This window comes from Oncorhynchus mykiss, chromosome 5 (genome assembly GCF_057628025.1).
Source record: "Oncorhynchus mykiss isolate SJ-2025 chromosome 5, ASM5762802v1, whole genome shotgun sequence".
Taxonomy (NCBI): Eukaryota; Metazoa; Chordata; class Actinopteri; order Salmoniformes; family Salmonidae; genus Oncorhynchus; species Oncorhynchus mykiss.
In genome coordinates, this window is record NC_143026.1 from 32,589,050 (window position 1) to 32,605,854 (window position 16,805).

The 16,805-nt window shown below is 41.3% G+C and overlaps 1 protein-coding gene across 8 annotated transcripts in view; it reads right to left on the bottom strand.

Annotated features, from left to right (window-relative positions):
• The window catches only part of LOC110523609 (G protein-signaling modulator 1), a 36,733-nt gene extending 20,712 nt beyond the window's left edge, over positions 1–16,021 (bottom strand). The window contains exons 1-7 of one of the 8 annotated variants that reach the window (XM_090234498.1): positions 15,339–15,977; positions 10,443–10,580; positions 10,017–10,182; positions 3,460–4,331; positions 1,803–2,024; positions 740–875; positions 400–542 (exon numbers count right to left, since the gene is read on the bottom strand). In XM_090234498.1, the coding sequence (XP_090090624.1) occupies positions 400–542; positions 740–875; positions 1,803–2,024; positions 3,460–3,608 (650 nt within the window). In that variant the 5' untranslated portion in view covers positions 3,609–4,331; positions 10,017–10,182; positions 10,443–10,580; positions 15,339–15,977. Of the gene's footprint in view, positions 1–399; positions 543–739; positions 876–1,802; positions 2,025–3,459; positions 4,561–10,016; positions 10,183–10,442; positions 10,581–15,338 lie in introns of those variants that run through there. The other 7 variants (XM_090234501.1, XM_090234500.1, XM_036977277.2 and 4 more) reach the window with 7 other exon arrangements.
• Positions 16,022–16,805: the final 784 nt, after the last annotated feature.

A 16,805-nucleotide genomic window follows, 5' to 3' on the forward strand; every position in this document is an offset into this window, starting at 1 on the left:
TGTCTTGAACTAAAAATAATATATTTTTATTTTTTATTTTTTAAGTAAACAGTACAGTACTTCAGTAGTTATGAAAGCTTTGATGTAGGAAACTGGCTTGTCAGTGTGTTGTCATACAAAACCGAAGGCCTGAGCAAGCCTCTCAGTGTGTACTACAGTTTTGACTTAACTGTAAAGGCAATTCACTTTTATCCCACTCCTCCACAGACTGATTCAGGTAGTGTTCATTGCCTGCAGAGATTTTGAAGGAGCTAATAGCCCAGTGGGATATTTCAATCATATGCATGGTGTCTGTGCTGTGTGCATGCATGGGTGCGTGCCTGCTTGTGTTCTTGCATGTAGACTACGTAGGTGTTCATGTGCACATGTACAAGCATGTGTATACAGCTTAACACTCACTCATAGAAGCTAGTAGCCCTTTGCAGTGTATCTCTGACGACTGGTGGGAGGTCCCCAGGGTCCTGGGTACAGCCCCATAGCTGTTGCTTTCCTTTGGCATGGAACACATTCCCTATATTATACAGAGCCCTGGCCTCTCCCACCTAGTCAGACGCAAAGGGAAAAAGAAGGCAAATAGCGACATTGGAAGAGGGTATTAGGGTATTTTTCAACTGAAATAGCACGGACCACACTGAAATGTATTTTCAATACAATGCCCCGTTCCCCAAAATCTGATAAATGGTACTTAACAGTTGCAATCCTCCAATCCAATGTGGTGGTGTGTGTTTGTGTGTGCTACCTTGTCCCCCTGCTCTTGAGAGATGTCCAGGTGTCTCTGACAGCACACCGTTGCCTCGTCGAAGCGCCCCAAAACCTTCAGTGTGTTTCCAAGGTTACCGCTGGCTTTTCCCTCCCCTATCCTGTCCCCTATTGTCCTGTAAATAGAGACCGTATCTCATTATCAGTCATGGTTTTGAAGTAATAATCACTGCGTACATAGCCTGAGTCCCAGATCTGTTTGTGATGGCTTGCCAAATCCATTGCTCATTGTCAATACAATAACACACATGCTACTGCTTAGACTTAGCGCTTAGGTCATCAAATCCAACTGTTTAAGTGGTCCCTACCTTCTTAGGACAGGGTTCCAGTTGTCGTGCTGTTATTGTAAGGTACCAAAACTCAGCACCAGCCCTCTGGGTTTGTAGTCACCAGGCTACCAACTGCACAACTCTCCACAGGAGACTGACTTAGTCATCAGAGCTAAATACCAAGGGGGTCTCATCAAAATGAACACTATCAAAACCTGCATCTTTCTTCTAGGAGGGCATCAGGCATACAAGTAATGGGGGGGTCGATACAGTTCATTATCGGAATATTATTTGTGACATTATGTTGTTTTGTTCTCTTTTTAAGTAGGGAGCCAATTTGTTTTCAGCACTTTTTTTATTTCTGTGACGGATCAAAACCTATTTTCTCGTGCCTCTCTCTTGTCCCTCTGCAGCAGACATATGCTAAGCAATATGTTTGAAACGTTGAATTGCAATTAAATCTAATTATCGAATCACAATGCATATAGAATTGTGAGAATCGGAATACATATCAGCACCAAAGTATCGTGATATGTTGTGAGGTCCCTGGAAATTCCCAACCCTACTCTGTATAGTATGCAACCCATAGCTAAGGATAACTGTTTACATACTCTCTTGTGCTTTATGAATGACTTTAGTCTAAATGACATATACATCCATTGCACTGTATAAAACAGTCATACCATAAACAAATCATACCATAGGTTGAAATACTTTAACTACAATTTGAATCCATAATCAGACATGATGTGGTCTGGTATTCCATGGCCTCACCTGGCCAGAGTGAGGTCATGTCTGTGGTACTCCAGGGCCTTGCCGTATTCCTTCAGGTAAAAGTAGGCGTTGCCCAGTTGGCTGTAGATGGCACTGAGGGTCTTCAGGTCTTCTGTTCCCACCTGCACAGCTGCCTCGAAAAACGCTGTCCCCCCTTTAAAGTCCCCTGCCTTACACAGCCTCTCTCCCTCCAGGGCCAACTCCAGACATGAGGCCTCCATCCTGAACACACACGGACGGACACACACACACGGACACACACACAGGGACAGAGAAAAAGAGAATGTCAGTATTACAGCATCAGGGTGCGAAACAGTGCGTCTATGAAGGTACCATGGCAATGGTGTCCGAAAACTGTCATTAACAATGAAAAGTTTATTCCTAAATGTCTCCATGGCAACAGTGTCTGAATCAATATCACTGTGTGGTTACCACAGCAACAGTGTCAGAAGAAACACTTGCCTTGACATAAGTACCTTGGAGATGTAGTCTTTTCAGCTCCTTGATCTAATCTCTATCTCTCCATAACACTACTGTTTAAAAGTCCAGTTTATATAGTGAAGATAACTGAGACTTCTTTTCTTCCCTGCATTGAGAATCAGTGTATCATCCTCCCAGAGCTGTCCAGCCCACACACTCTAGTTCAGTCTGGTTTAACCAGGCTGGTGTTGATGCGCTGCAGGTCTTAAATGCTGCATTTGGAGACAGTGGAAAAAATGGGAAAACACATCTCCACACTGACAATAAGGAAGGAGAAAGAATTCATATGACTACACACAAATCCTCAAGCCCAATGAACATGCTCTGTGGAGCATCTCCTTGCCCCCTCAAGCACTGTATTTTTGTCAGTGTTGTCCAAGCTAAATATTTTTCAGTATACTGTAGGGCCTCCAACGTATAGCCCAAGAGTACAATTATCAAGTCTCTGGGTTTAGTCAATAAAATAACTGTTCATTATAAATCTGAAGATAATATAGGGCTCATATGCCAGAAATAACTGCTGTAGAGCCAGGTCCCTCTCACCCTCCAGAATGCCTCAGTTACCATGGTTACATAATACCATGCATGCCTAACCTCTTTCTGGACTTCACAACAGTTTCTGTCACTCAAAACTGTCCAAAATATTTGTAATATCAGCTAGCCTCATTCTTGAGACCATTCTAAGACCTTCCCCACAGTCATCTGAGAACCATTGATGCGATGAAAGTAACCAGCCAACGTGGATTTGGTTATGTTATCGTTTGAAGAGCAAAAGATAATGCCACTTGTTCTTCAGCAAGCTCAGTGTAGAGTTCAGTGTAGATTAGCCCCACAGTGTAATCCATATGTATATATATGATTAGTAGCACATTATTTTACGGTACACTGGTATTTACTTAGAAATTACTTAATATTACACAACAATTACTCCTTTATGCCAATTTCCAAGGGGTTGACAACAACAACAAAAAATCTTAAATACAGTAAGACTTATGACTCATGCAGCACCTGACACTATTTTGTCCCAAATAGGTTGGAAATGGAATTACTTGAAATATGCAGCCAACCAATACCCTTGCAGTCAGCATCTAGGCTATATGTTGAGCAAATGTCTTAATAGTACAGTAAAATAAAGCGCTACATCTGAGCCTGCTGTTGGCAGAACTTCAACCAGTACCTGTGTTTCTGCTTGGTGCGGGTCTTCTCGACGTACACCCCCAGCTCCAGCCTTATGGGCCTCAGCAGGGCCAGGGGCCTGAAGCCCCGGTGGACCAGCCTGCACACCGCACTCTGGGCCCCAGTGAGATGGCAAGAGTTAGATGACATGGGATACCAGGTCAGCTAAAGGCAGTCCTCAGCTGCAGGGATGTGTGGCATGAGGTGGAACTTTAGGGTGGAGGTGAACTTGAATGCAAAATGTAATGTATGCTAATGTAATACACTCAAGTGTTCTGCTAGAGAATCCAGGAGAAAAACATAGCAATACTATGCTGCCACCAGGATACACATACACACAGCCGGGTTTGGATTTCGGGCTTTGTATTACCCTGATAAGTCTATGTGAAAGCAGATGTCCGATTTGATTAATTACTCCATAGTTGAATACGCCAACGTTGGCAACAGTGCATCCAAACCATTTGGACAGAATCCCATTGGAGCATCTATGCACGCTTTAAAGCCCTGTTCCTCAGGTGTCCTCAAATGCTGCCCAAAGTACCAACGATGAATGTCTGAAGCTATTCGTGACAATGATAAGAATCCCCAAAACCCCTTGAGATTAGAACACAAACTTCTAACAAATCAACAAAGTTAGTCCTTCCAACACTGCAGATGTCTTCAATGGATATCCACAAATGTAAAACTCCCCAATTCCACAGAAGCACTATGAGGCAGGTTAACAGGTGAGTCGGTAAATGACTGTATAGTGTTGTCCTCCCTAAGTAGTATTGCGTGGTCCTTCTCTCAACCAGCACTGAGTACTGTAGTCGATCCCGCTGAGCCAAGCTGAGAGAAGGGGAAGTATCTTGGAGCGAGGATCCTGGGTGACTGCTGGTGACGACAGTGTGACACAAGCGTCTCTCAGCAGGACCGGTGCCCCGGTGTGAGAGAGAGCGAGAGCGAAAATAGAGAGAAAGGAAGGAAGAGAGAAATTAAACGAGTGAGCGATACAAATACGCAGGTTTACAAATCGAAGACAAATTGCAGTGAGTACACAATTGATTTTGATTCCATTAAATATGGAATATTTGGCATTATATTTTTGGCTGGTCTATTTCTTGAATCAGGGTGCTGTTGATGTATAGATTAAAGAGCCTGAGTTTTATATCATCAGTTCTCATTTGACCGAAGCACAGGCCTCAGGAAGGGAAAATAGGACACATTGGCTGTTGGTCTTGGAGACAGTTTCCCATGGTTACTGGGTTGGACTAGTGTAGGGTAAGAAGGCTAAGAGGTTTTTGGCTTAGATGGATCCTTTAGCCCCCGGAGGGACAGATTTACTAAACCTTTGCATTAGATTGACATCTGCAGTGCCTGCTGCAGCCGGGCCAAACCAGATAAGGCAACTGCTGAACATAATCTGCTCAAAAATACATTAATTCCTTCATTGTTATTATCAGAAATAGAAATATTACTGTTGAGAAACAAACTAACATTATGAATTAAGTTTTCAATAAGCTACCCAGGAAAGAGTTGAAGTTAGCTCATATAAATTATATGTGGCCTCAGAAACAAAATTGATGAGATGAGTCATTTGCTAATCTTAGATCAAATGAATAGATTAGCCATTTCTGATACTCACTTATACAGTACATTTGATGATACAGCAGTAGGAATACACGGATATAACATCTATAGAAAATACAGGAATATCTAGGGGGGAGGTGTTAATGTACATATATATGTAAATGTGTGACGTGATATTTCGTATGTACAGTTGAAGTCGGAATTTTACATACACCTTAGCCAAATACATTTAAACTCAGTTTTTCACAATTCCTGACTAGTAAAAATTCCCTGTCTTAGGTCACCACTTTATTTTAGTAATGTGAAATGTCTGAATAATAGTAGAGAATGATTTATTTCAGCTTTTATTTCTTTCATTCCCAGTGGGTCAGAAGTTTACACGCATACATTCAATTAGTATTTGGTAGCATTGCCTTGAAATTGTTTAACTTGGGTTCAAATGTTTTGGGTAGCCTTCCACAAGCTTCCTACAATAAGTTGGGTGAATTGTGGCCCATTCCTCCTGACAGAGGTGATGTAACTGAGTCAGGTCTCCTTGCTCGCACATGCTTTTTCAGTTCTGCCCACAAGTTTTCTATAGGAATGAGGTCAAGGCTTTGTAATGGCCACTCCAATACCGTGACTTTGTTGTCCTTAAGACATTTTGCCACAACTTTGGAAGTATGCTTGGGGTCATTGTCCATTTGGATAACCCATTTGTGACCAGGCTTTAACTTCCTGAATGATGTCTTGAGATGTTGCTTCAATATATCCACATTCTTTTCCTTCCTCATGATGCCATCTATCTTGTGAAGTGCACCAGTCCCTCCTGCAGCAAAGCACTCCCACAACATGATGCTGCCACCCCCATGCTTCACGGTTGGGATGGTGTTCTTCAGCTTGCAAGCATCCCTTCTTTTCCTCCAAACATAACAATGGTCATTATAGCCAAACAGTTCTATATGTGTTTCATCAGACCAGAGGACATTTCTCCAAAAAATACAATCTTTGTCCCCATGTGCAGCGGTTTTGGAGCAGTGGCTTCTTCCTTGCTGAGTGGCCTTTCAGGTTATGTAGATTATAGGACTTGTTTTACTGTGGATATAGATACATTTGTTCCTGTTTCCTCCAGCATCTTCACAAGGTCCTTTGCTGTTGTTCTGGGATTGATTTGCACTTTTCGCATCAAAGTACTTTCATTTCTAGGAGAGAGAATGCCTCTCCTTCCTGAGCGGTATGACGGCTGCGTGTTCCCATGGTGTTTATACTTGCATATTATTGTTTGTACAGATGAACGTGGTTCCTTCAGGCCTTTGAAAATTGCTCCCAAGGATGAACCAGACTTGTGGAGTTTTATAATTTGGCTGATTTCTTTTGATTTCCCCATGATGTCAAGCAAAGAGGCACTGAGTTTGAAGGTAGGCCTTGAAATACATCCACAGGTACACCTCCAATTGACTCAAATTATGTCAATTGGCCTATCAGAAGGTTCTACAGCTTGACATGTCCTAACCGACTTGCCAAAACTATAGTTTGTTAAGAAAAGTTTGTGGAGTGGTTGAAAATGAGTTTTTTTTAATGACTCCAACCTAAGTATGTAAACTTCTGACTTCATCTGCCTTCGGAAAGTATTCAGACCCCTCGACTTTTTCCATTTTTTTTTTACGTTACAGCCTTTTTCTAAAATTGATTAAATTGTTTTTCCCCCTCAGTCTATACACACAAACCATAATGACATAGAAAAAAAAAAACGTTTTAGCTAATTTATTAATTGAAATCACATTTTACATAAGTATTCAGACCCTTTACTCAGTACTTTGTTGTTGCACCTTTTGGCAGTGATTACAGCCTCAAGTTTTCTTTGGTATGACGCTACAAGTTTGGCACACCTGTATTGGGGAGTTAGTCACATTCTTCTCTGCAGATGATCTCATGCTCTGTCCGGTTGGATGGGGAGCGTTGCTTCACAGCTATTTTCAGGTCTCTCGAGATGTTCTATTGGGTTCAAGACCGGGCTCTGGCTGGGCCACTCAAGGACATTCAGAGACTTGTCCTGAAGCCACTCCTGCATTGTCACTCTACCATTGTCATTCTGCAGCACTCCTGATTGGTGGAGTGCTGCAGAGATGGTTGCCCTTATGGAAGGTTCTCCCATCTCCACAGAGGAACTCTAGAGCTCCGTCAGAGCGCAGAAATTTCTAAAAAAAACAGTTTTTGCTCTGTCATTATTGGCTATTGTGTGTAAATTGATGAGGGGGAAATAAAGATTTAATACATTTTAGAATAAGGCTGTAACACAACAAAATGTGGGAAAGGTCAAGGCATCTGAATACTTTCCCCATGCAGTGTATACAGTACTTCCATTCCTTTTTGAACTGGTACCATGCGACCTTCAGATATTGTGTGAGGCCTGTGGGCATCCTAGAGCAAAACAATCGACGTGTACGTGCTCGTGAGTCTCACCTTTGCACAGAGGGGTGTGTAGCCCATATTATTGTGTATCCCAAACTGTTCGAATGCTACAGACAGAAGTTGGCAGATCGGCTGTACCGACTTCAGACGAGTCCCAAGATGCTTGTATGGGTTATAGAGCAAAACGGAGAACATCATCGTGAGAGTCCCATACAGTGGCATAAAGTACTTAAGTAAAAATACTTTCTAGTACTACTTAAGTAGTTTTTTGGGGTTATCTGTTCTTTACTATTTATATTTGAGAACTTTTACTTTTAGTCCCCTACATTACTGTACTTTTTACTCCATACATTTCCTCTGACACCCAAAAGTATTCGTTAAATTCCGAATGCTTAGCAGGACAGGAAAACGATCCAATTTACACACTTATCAAAAGAACATCCCTGGTCATCCCTACTGACTTTGATCTGGCAGACTCACTAAAGACATGCCTTGTTTGTAAATTATGTCTGAGTGTTGGTGTGTGCCCCTGGCTATCCGTAAATAAATAAAATAAAATTGTGCTGTCTAGTTTCCTTAATATAAGGAACATACAATTATTTTTACTTTGATACATAAGTATATTTAAAGCCAAATACTTTTAGACTTTTACTCAAGTAGTATTTTACTGGGTGAGTAACTTTTTTACTTGAGTAATTTTCTATTAACGGATCTTTACTTTTACTAAAGTATGACAATTCTGTACTTTCCCACCACTGGTCTCATCTTTCAATCGAAAGGTCATAATAGTTTGTAGGCCAAACCCTCCGGACACTACAGATGATTTCGTGAGGAGCGAATTTATTTATTTTATTTATTTATTTATTTTTCAGGACGTCTCATTGTCAGACGAACACTGGTCTAGCTCTGTCACATTTCACCGCAGATGTGGAAGTGCGACATAGGCGGATGCGGTGGATTGAGACACAACCAATGCAAAATAAACTGTATACCTGTAGCTTAAACGGACATATTTTTATAGGGATTTTATTTATATTATGCTAATAAAATTTCCACAGGGGCGCGGACATCGACCTTAAACCCTAAATTGGTAGTTTTATCGTTGTTTGCGCTTTGCTGTGTGGCCTGTACTTATTCATTGAGGGGGGAAAAGAAATCATCAGTGAGTTAGGAGTGTTCAGCGGGAGCTAATACAAATATGCTAATTTAACACAGGCAATGTTTATTTGAATATTTACCCAAGCATATGATATCCGAATTCTCATTCAGACTGTGAGGTTACTGAAGGAGCCAGGGGCACATTCAGCAGGACGTAACGTTTTGTTAAATTCAGAGAAATATGCTATGTATCACAAATATGCCTCTCTGACATGTAGAATAAGGAATCCCGTCGGCTCTATTCATGCATTTCTATCTGCAACGTTCCACAAAGTTTGGCTACAGGACGCGGCCCGATTTGAAGCCAGGATAAACCTCTAAAGAGTGGAATCAAAAAGGGAGCCATGGTTACTCTGGGCCAAAGATGGGTAGTACTCTAAAAGGAATAATACATTTTCCTTCCGTGACAGTTGGTCTTTGCATAGTAACACTAAGTCTCCATAATATCCCAGTAGAAAAGGCTGTGGTGGTTTTATTGAAGATTTGGGAATCTGTGAGCAAAAATGTGGAGTGGAATTATGGTTTAGTCTGGAAAAGGGATATTTGTTATTGTAGCATGCTTCTTGATGTTTTCTTTTTACCTTGGATGTTTTCATTAATTACTTTATAGTTGAGGACAATGAGGAAATTACAATGAGCGAGAGTGCGAGGTCTTTAATAAGCTTACACCACTGAATGTGGAATCCTTCTAGACAAACAATAATTACACAGCATGTCATAAAACACCCTCATGCCGCTGAGCCACAAAGTAGTCGCATAAAAATGTGGTGTGTGTGACCACAGAGACTTTGTTTAGTCTTAAAAGTACAGTTATAAATTCAAACGAGGTCAAACGATTTCCTCTTTCCCAGAAACGACATGGATACTTGGATCACGTTTCTTGCATAAAGCTCCCAGATGTTGGCTGTGAACTTTTAAAGACATATGTAGAGTGTGCTTTCTCTTCTCTGAAGGGAAGTTATATTGGGAAAGTATATATTTCCAATTAAAAATGGGCACAAGCTTCATCTGTGTGGCCTGAACTCAAGACCCCAGCAGTAGTCAAGCATTATAGTGCCAATACAAAATGGAAGATGTCGTTGTTCTGATTGCGTAATAAGGGTTATTTTTTACATGACCTTTCCCTTGGAAAGGAGGCAAGAGGGTCATTGGGGACAGTTGAGTTGAACAAGTGACAGACAAAGTCCTAACTGAAGCTGTGTGAGTAACATTGACCCGGCAGACAGAAGAAGGTAGTAAAAAAAAACAAGAGAAATGCACTGACATAAATCTTACATTATTGTCATGTATTGGAGGGTTTTTAGACCTGGCTCTACTGTATTACTGTATTTTCCCTGTGGCTGTTCTAAGAATGTGTCTGTGTGGTAAAGTCTGCCATGCTCTCCTCTGATTACTGTTCAACTTGGTCTGTTTGGAGACCAGCATCCCATAATAACCCACCTGTGGTCTGAGGGAGACGGCATGCTAGCTCAACACTCATCATGGCAGCCCCCGGGTTACACGTTGGTCAGTTTACAGGAAGTGAGTTTTGTGAGTTCATCAGAGGTGGCTGTGTCATTGGTCGGTCACACTTATCAGACGAATGGGTGAACTTAAATGTATCTGTCTGAGAGAAGAAAAGGTTTTGGTTGAATTTGACTGAGTGAAGACATTAGCATGGTTGGGTAGGTTACTTTCTAAATGTAATCCATTACAGTTACTAGTTACCTGTCAAATTGTAATCAATACAGGGCCGGCACCAGAACAAATCAGATTGAAGGGCATTTGATTTTTTAAAGTTTTTTTTTTTTCCATGTGCACCTGCACACATTTTTTTAAATGGGTTTTATATTGAAGACATGTAATTTAACTGTAAAAATGTATTACCTTTTAATGTGGCATGAACACAACCAGTCATGATGCACCCACCCGTAGCACGCGCTCCAGCAGGTATATTTCACTGGTCACCCACAAAGCCAATTCCTCCTTTGGCCGCCTTTCCTTCCAGTTCTCTGCTGCCAATGACTGGAACAAATTGCAAAAATCACTGAAGCTGGAGACTAAAATCTCCCTTACTAACTTTAAGCATCAGCTGTCAGAGCAGCTCACAGACCACTGCACCTGTACATAGCCCATCCAACTACCTCATCTCCATACTGTTATTTATTTATTTTGCTACTTTGCACCCCAGTATCTCTACTTGCATATTAATTTTCTGCACATCTATCACTCCAGTGTTTTAATTGCTAAATTGTAATTATTTTGCCACTATGGCCTATTTATTATATAAGACTTTTTCTATTGTGATATTGACTCTATGGTTGGTTATTCCATGTGTAACTGTGTTTGTGTCGCACTGCTTTGCTTTATCTTGGCCATGTCGCAGTTGTAAATGAGAAGTTGTTCTCAACTGGCCTACCTGGTTAAATAAAGGTGAAATTAACTTCAAAAAATGTAAGAAAGTTATTGCTGAAAGACCTTTGCACGTGAAAGACATTTTTTGTCATTGCCTTGTGGCCACTTGTGTTAGGCTTATAGCTATTTTGTTGAATATTCTTTGGCCAAATTCAATTAAACTACATTTATATTGAATGTGCTGTGTCAACTTCCTTAACTCTGAAGTCATGAAAATCGACTATTTTCTTAGCACCCCCACGTATTGGTCAAGCCCCCCCCCCCCCCCCCCCCCCTTGGCCCCGGGAGAGAGAGAATCCTGGCGCCGTGTCTGCATTTGAAATGGGGAATTTATTAACAAAACAAAAAATTAAAGGGCAAACAATTCACACGATGAATGCGCAAGAACTGGCGAGAGACAGGAGAGCTGAGCGTATGCATTCTGGTGAGCGATGGTCTATTTCTTCACAACACACCCCTCCACTTCTTTTTGTCCCAACAATTTTAAAATTATACTCAAGCGAAACAGTACCCCTCTGTCTTACTATATATAGCCCATATATCTTATGCCGTCTGGCCAAAAAGAGTATGACATGTCATACTGTTTTTGTTCAGACAGCATCAGATACTGTACATTGGTTACACATACTGAGACATAGGGGCGCTGTTTTGCTCGCTCGGAAGCTTTACCTGAGATTGATGCGTCTTTGTCACGGAGCCATCTCGGTCAAATAATTAAATAATATTTTATTTGGACAGGAAAGGAGGTATGGTAGGGTGGACCAGGCCCCCTAAAACCTGCCCATAACGCCGGCCCTGAATCAGTAACATAACTTTTGGATTACACACATTCATTATAGTAATCTGATTACTTTCAGTTACTTTGATTACTTTCCCCTTAGAGGCATTAGAAGACAAGTGATCCATCAAATGTATTTAATGTGTCATCAGTGGTCTCTGACTTGTGATCAGACTCGCTCACGTGGAACAAACTTAACTTCAATGCTGAATTGAATGTTATTGAGAGAACAACAATTTGTAAATATTTTTTTGAAACATCCTTTCTGATTTGAAAAGTAATCCAAGAAATAATAATCTACTTTTTCAAAAATATCTGTAATCTGATTACAATATACTATGTAATATGTTACTCCCCAACTCTGCAAATGAGTCTGTACTCAGTTTAGGGTGAAAAAGTGAGAGATCAGTCCCAAATGGTAAAACATTTGATGACTTGTGGTGGAATGCCCATCCACCAAGATCTCTGATTTCAAAGCTAATATGTAATTTATACCAGGAAATACACCACTAATAAAATCAGACTAACATTCTCTGCCTTGATATTTGGCACAAACTGATATCAATGTCAATGTGATAGTAATGCTTCTCGTTTTATTCGATAAACATATAGATCTGTACCACAGACTTGCGGCTTTCTGACCAAGCTTTCCAATTCTCCAGTTTCTCCCATCCACCATAATGACAAGCCCAGCAATTGTTGGACTATGGTGAGTTTCCTCTGGTTCTGATAAAGGTTACTACTATATTGATCGGGGCTCGGTCTGAGACCTGAAGACAGTTGTTTGCCTTCAGTTTCAGTTGAAATAGCTCTATAACCACCCACGTTAATCAAATCCGATTGTGGGCATGAGTGTCAAGGTGACACAGTTCAGATCTGTCCTGTTACATTTGGCAAGGCCAAAGTATGTGTCGTGATGCTTGGCTGAATGTGTATATGATTCTGGGTACTATGATTCTGGGTGCTATAATACTGTTCTCTTGGCTGCGTCCTTGTTTGGCTCAGGAGCGCTGTGCTCAGAGTACTAATCCGACCATAATTACAGCGAGGCAAGGCTGGTTGTCAGGGGAAACCAAAGAAACTCTCCAGGAATGTTTTTTCTCCTCAGTAAGTGTCCCTTTCAGTTTTGGCTGATCCCTGTCTTCCCCTCCTTCTCTCCTCTCTGTTTTTCCTTCTCTATCTTTCTCTTTCTCCTAGACACACACTATAATAGATGGTGTCAACATATTTTACTGTCTGTGGAATTGGGAGAAAGTTTGAAGGAATGTAACCAAAAAAATGTATATTAATACCACATTCAATGCCTTTTAAAATAGACTGATTTAACAGCGATGGCGCACTTTGCTTGAGGAGAAAGGTTTGGTTTATGCCATTTTAAGGACCTCAAATGATCTCAGTATGCATGTGAGCAGGTTATTCCTGATACACAGGTAGCTGTGTTCATCTCTCCAAGAAGCATGAACACACAACCACAAACAGGGTGTGCAACTTCAGGTCATGATGAGGCCTTCATATTACAATGTCATAGAGTTTTCCTGAATCATTTTCTTTATTGCTCTTATAGTCTAGCTACATCAACTGAATGCAATAGATCATGGAATAACTTGTCATTGACTATTTTGACAGAGGAAAACCTATTGGTCACGGACAGATGGAGTGCCAGACACTTTCAGCTCTGTACAGGAACACCGACATTAGCTCTGCGACTAATGGATAGTCATCTACTGGGTTAGGAAACAGAGAGGGTCTGAAGCACCTCTTCAGAGCTGAACCTCTCCATACTCCAGCATTGTTGTCTGCACTGCCCACAAAGCCATGAATGGATTGTTATGTATCAAACACAGACAGATGAAAGAGACTTTATTTAGCTTGTGATGAAAAAATTGCCCCAGACAATGCCCTGCTGTTGACTAATCTGTGTTTTTTTCCCCTTTACTCACGACACAAACACACACGTGGACGCACACACACACACAGAGTACCATATAGGGTTGTTCCATTTCATTTCAATCATTTTTTAACCACAACCCTTTTGATTTGAACCAAACTTTCCAAACATACTGTATTAGCCCATTGAAGAAGTGGTCAGCAAGTTACTTTATGAACCTGAATGCCAAAATGTTTAGGAGATACGGTAGGTGTGCTCAATGCTTATTTCGCACACCCGAACATGAGACATCCATGTCTTCATCACTGGAAAAGATAAACGGTTGAGTTTTATCATTTGAAAGTTTATAAACAGGATAGTCGCATTATTTAATATTTCCTTGAAAAATAAGTTAAATACCAATGTCATTTTTTGACCTTTTAATGTCCTCAAATGTCAACTTAGAATAGACATTCCCATGTATCTATATTTCAATAGGAGTCATATGGAAGATTGACAGTATAATTTAAAACAACTGATATTCTATTTCAAGTCAGTATTATCTGATGTGTGGACCTCCAACCATCTTTGTGCTACCATTTAAGTTGAAATGTCGATTTTATTCCCATTTGAGTATATTTATCAGCGAAAACATGACACCCACCCTGTATTCAAGAGCATGTTGTGTCTCAACCAAAGACGGGCACAACACAAAGAGCTGAGATGATGTAAAATAGGGTCTGAACCACAACATATGCAAACATGAAAAAAAGTGTGTTTAGATAATTTACGGCAAAGGTAAAATGATGACCCAATTTTTTTTTTAAAGAATTTATACAATGGCTTTTAAATGATTATATCAAACAATGGTTTATTTTCTCCAGTGATGAAGACCGATGTCTCATGGTAGGGTGGTGAATGCAAAATGGGTGAACTTTGAGCACCTCCGTCTCCTGAATGGTTGGGCAAATATGTAGAAGGTTTTGTTCAAATCAAAAAGAGTTGCAGTTAAAAACTGAATTCAAATGGAACAAACCTAAACACATGTTGTGCATATTTACATACCCATTTTTCTGTTGGGGTGTGTGTGTAACATATTTGGATAGTCCATCTGTAGACGGTCTACAAACTATCTACTAGCCCTAACCCTCATCTAAACCCTAACCCTTATTCCAAACCTAACCTTAGTAAGCAGTTGCTTATCAACAGATAGTACTGCATGACCATCTGCAGATGGAAAACACGGATAAAATAAAGTATATATAAATAAAGTGACCGAAAAACACAGGGTTAACCTGTGTATGTGTGTTTGAGAGAGAGGGTAGCGTGATGACCTCGCAGGCCCTGTGAATGTTCATTCACAACAGTCATTAACATTGCCAGCAGACATTTTTTTATTTTTTTTAAAGCTAATGAATCCAACATGGTCTTACTGCTGATTCAGACAATCCACACACACTTTGTGTATCCCTTACTAGTTTAGGACATTCAAATCTAGAATAAAACTGACACACCATTATTTTCATACTTTCTATACAGTCTATAATTAAACTGTCCATAATGTTTAACCTTAAAGCAGTGTGAAACCATTTGATATAGTGCAGTCAGTAGTAGAGCACAGGAAGGGAACAGACAGAGGCGACAGAGAAAGGCATGGCTGTGCAAAGACACAGGAAGATTCAAACACCCCTAGACAGACTGTTGCATATACAAATCCACCTACCACAGATACTGACTTAACTGAGCAGCTGTGTGCTCTGCTTGTTCGTGTGTGTGTCAAATATTGAGCCCAATCTCAGCTGAGACACTCCACTCAGAATCCCACGTTCTTCATGGCCCCTTCCAGTCTGCTCATTCACTTAAGATCCCACAGAGCAGCATCAAGATCAAAGTCTGGGAGAGGAAAGGCTAAGCTATCCAGGACCAAGGCCAGGAATGAGGCTTTGGCTGGAGCCTACTTCCAGGGAGCTGTGGCTAGGCTAGCTCCCCTGTCTTGCCCTCCTCAGGCAGCCAGGCAGAGAGCCGGCAGCCCTTGTCTCTCAGCCCTGCTGCTCCCTCATCTCTCCCCGTCTTTCCACTCTCCTCCTCCCCACTAACAGGGTCTGTCAACCGTCCAGGCGTCCCACACCACACTACCCCCCCCCCCCACAGCTCGGGTCCTACCTCGTGTGGAGCCTCTTGCTGGCCAGATCCTGGTCCACACCGTTAGCAGACTGAGCCATGGGCAGTGTCCTCCAGTAGCTAGCCCTTCACAAATATTTATTCAAGCTGCTCAAGACCTCTTTCACTGTGCTGCTACTACCTCTTTCCTAGCAGCTCTCTCTGCCTCTCTCCCTCCCTCACTCGCTCTCAGCACAGCAATGGCAGATGCTGAGGAAGTTAGGCATTGTGCAAATAAAGCCATATAAGGCAAGCCCCTCCCCCGCTGCTGATATCACAGAGTTTTGTGTGTGTGTGTGTACAAACAGGGCTGCTGACTAAAGGGTAAATTACAACTGTCTCTTGCAGTGTTCAAAACAAAACATCCTGCCGGGCTGTATCACCACCGCCTGTTACGGCAACTGCACCACACACAATCGCAAGGCTCTCCAGAGGGTGGTGGGGTCTGCACAACGCATCACCAGTGGCAAACTACCTGCCCTCCAGGACACCTACAACACCCGATGTCACAGTAAGGCAAAAAAGATCAAGGACAATAACCACCCAAGCCACTGCTTGTTCACCCCGCTCCCATCCAGAAGGCGAGGTCAGTACAGATGCATCAAAGCTGGAACCGAGAGACTGAAAAACAGCCATCTCAAGGCCATCAGATTGTTAAACAGCCACCACTAGCACAGAGAGGCGGCTTCCTACCTACAGACTTTATATCACTGGCCACTTTAATAAATGGAACACTGGTCACTTTAATAATGCCACTTTAAGAATGTTTACATATCTCGCATTACTCATCTCATATGTACAGTATATAATGTATCTATTGCATCTTAGCCGATCTGTCACTGCTCATCCATATATTTTATACTTAAATATTATTATTCCTTTACTAGATTGTGTGTATTAGGTTTTGTTGTGGAATTGTTAGATATTGCCTGTTATATACTGCTGCACTGTCGGGTCTAGAAGCATGAGAATTTCGTTACACTCGCAACAACATCTGCTAACCATATGTACTGTATGTGACCAATAAAAT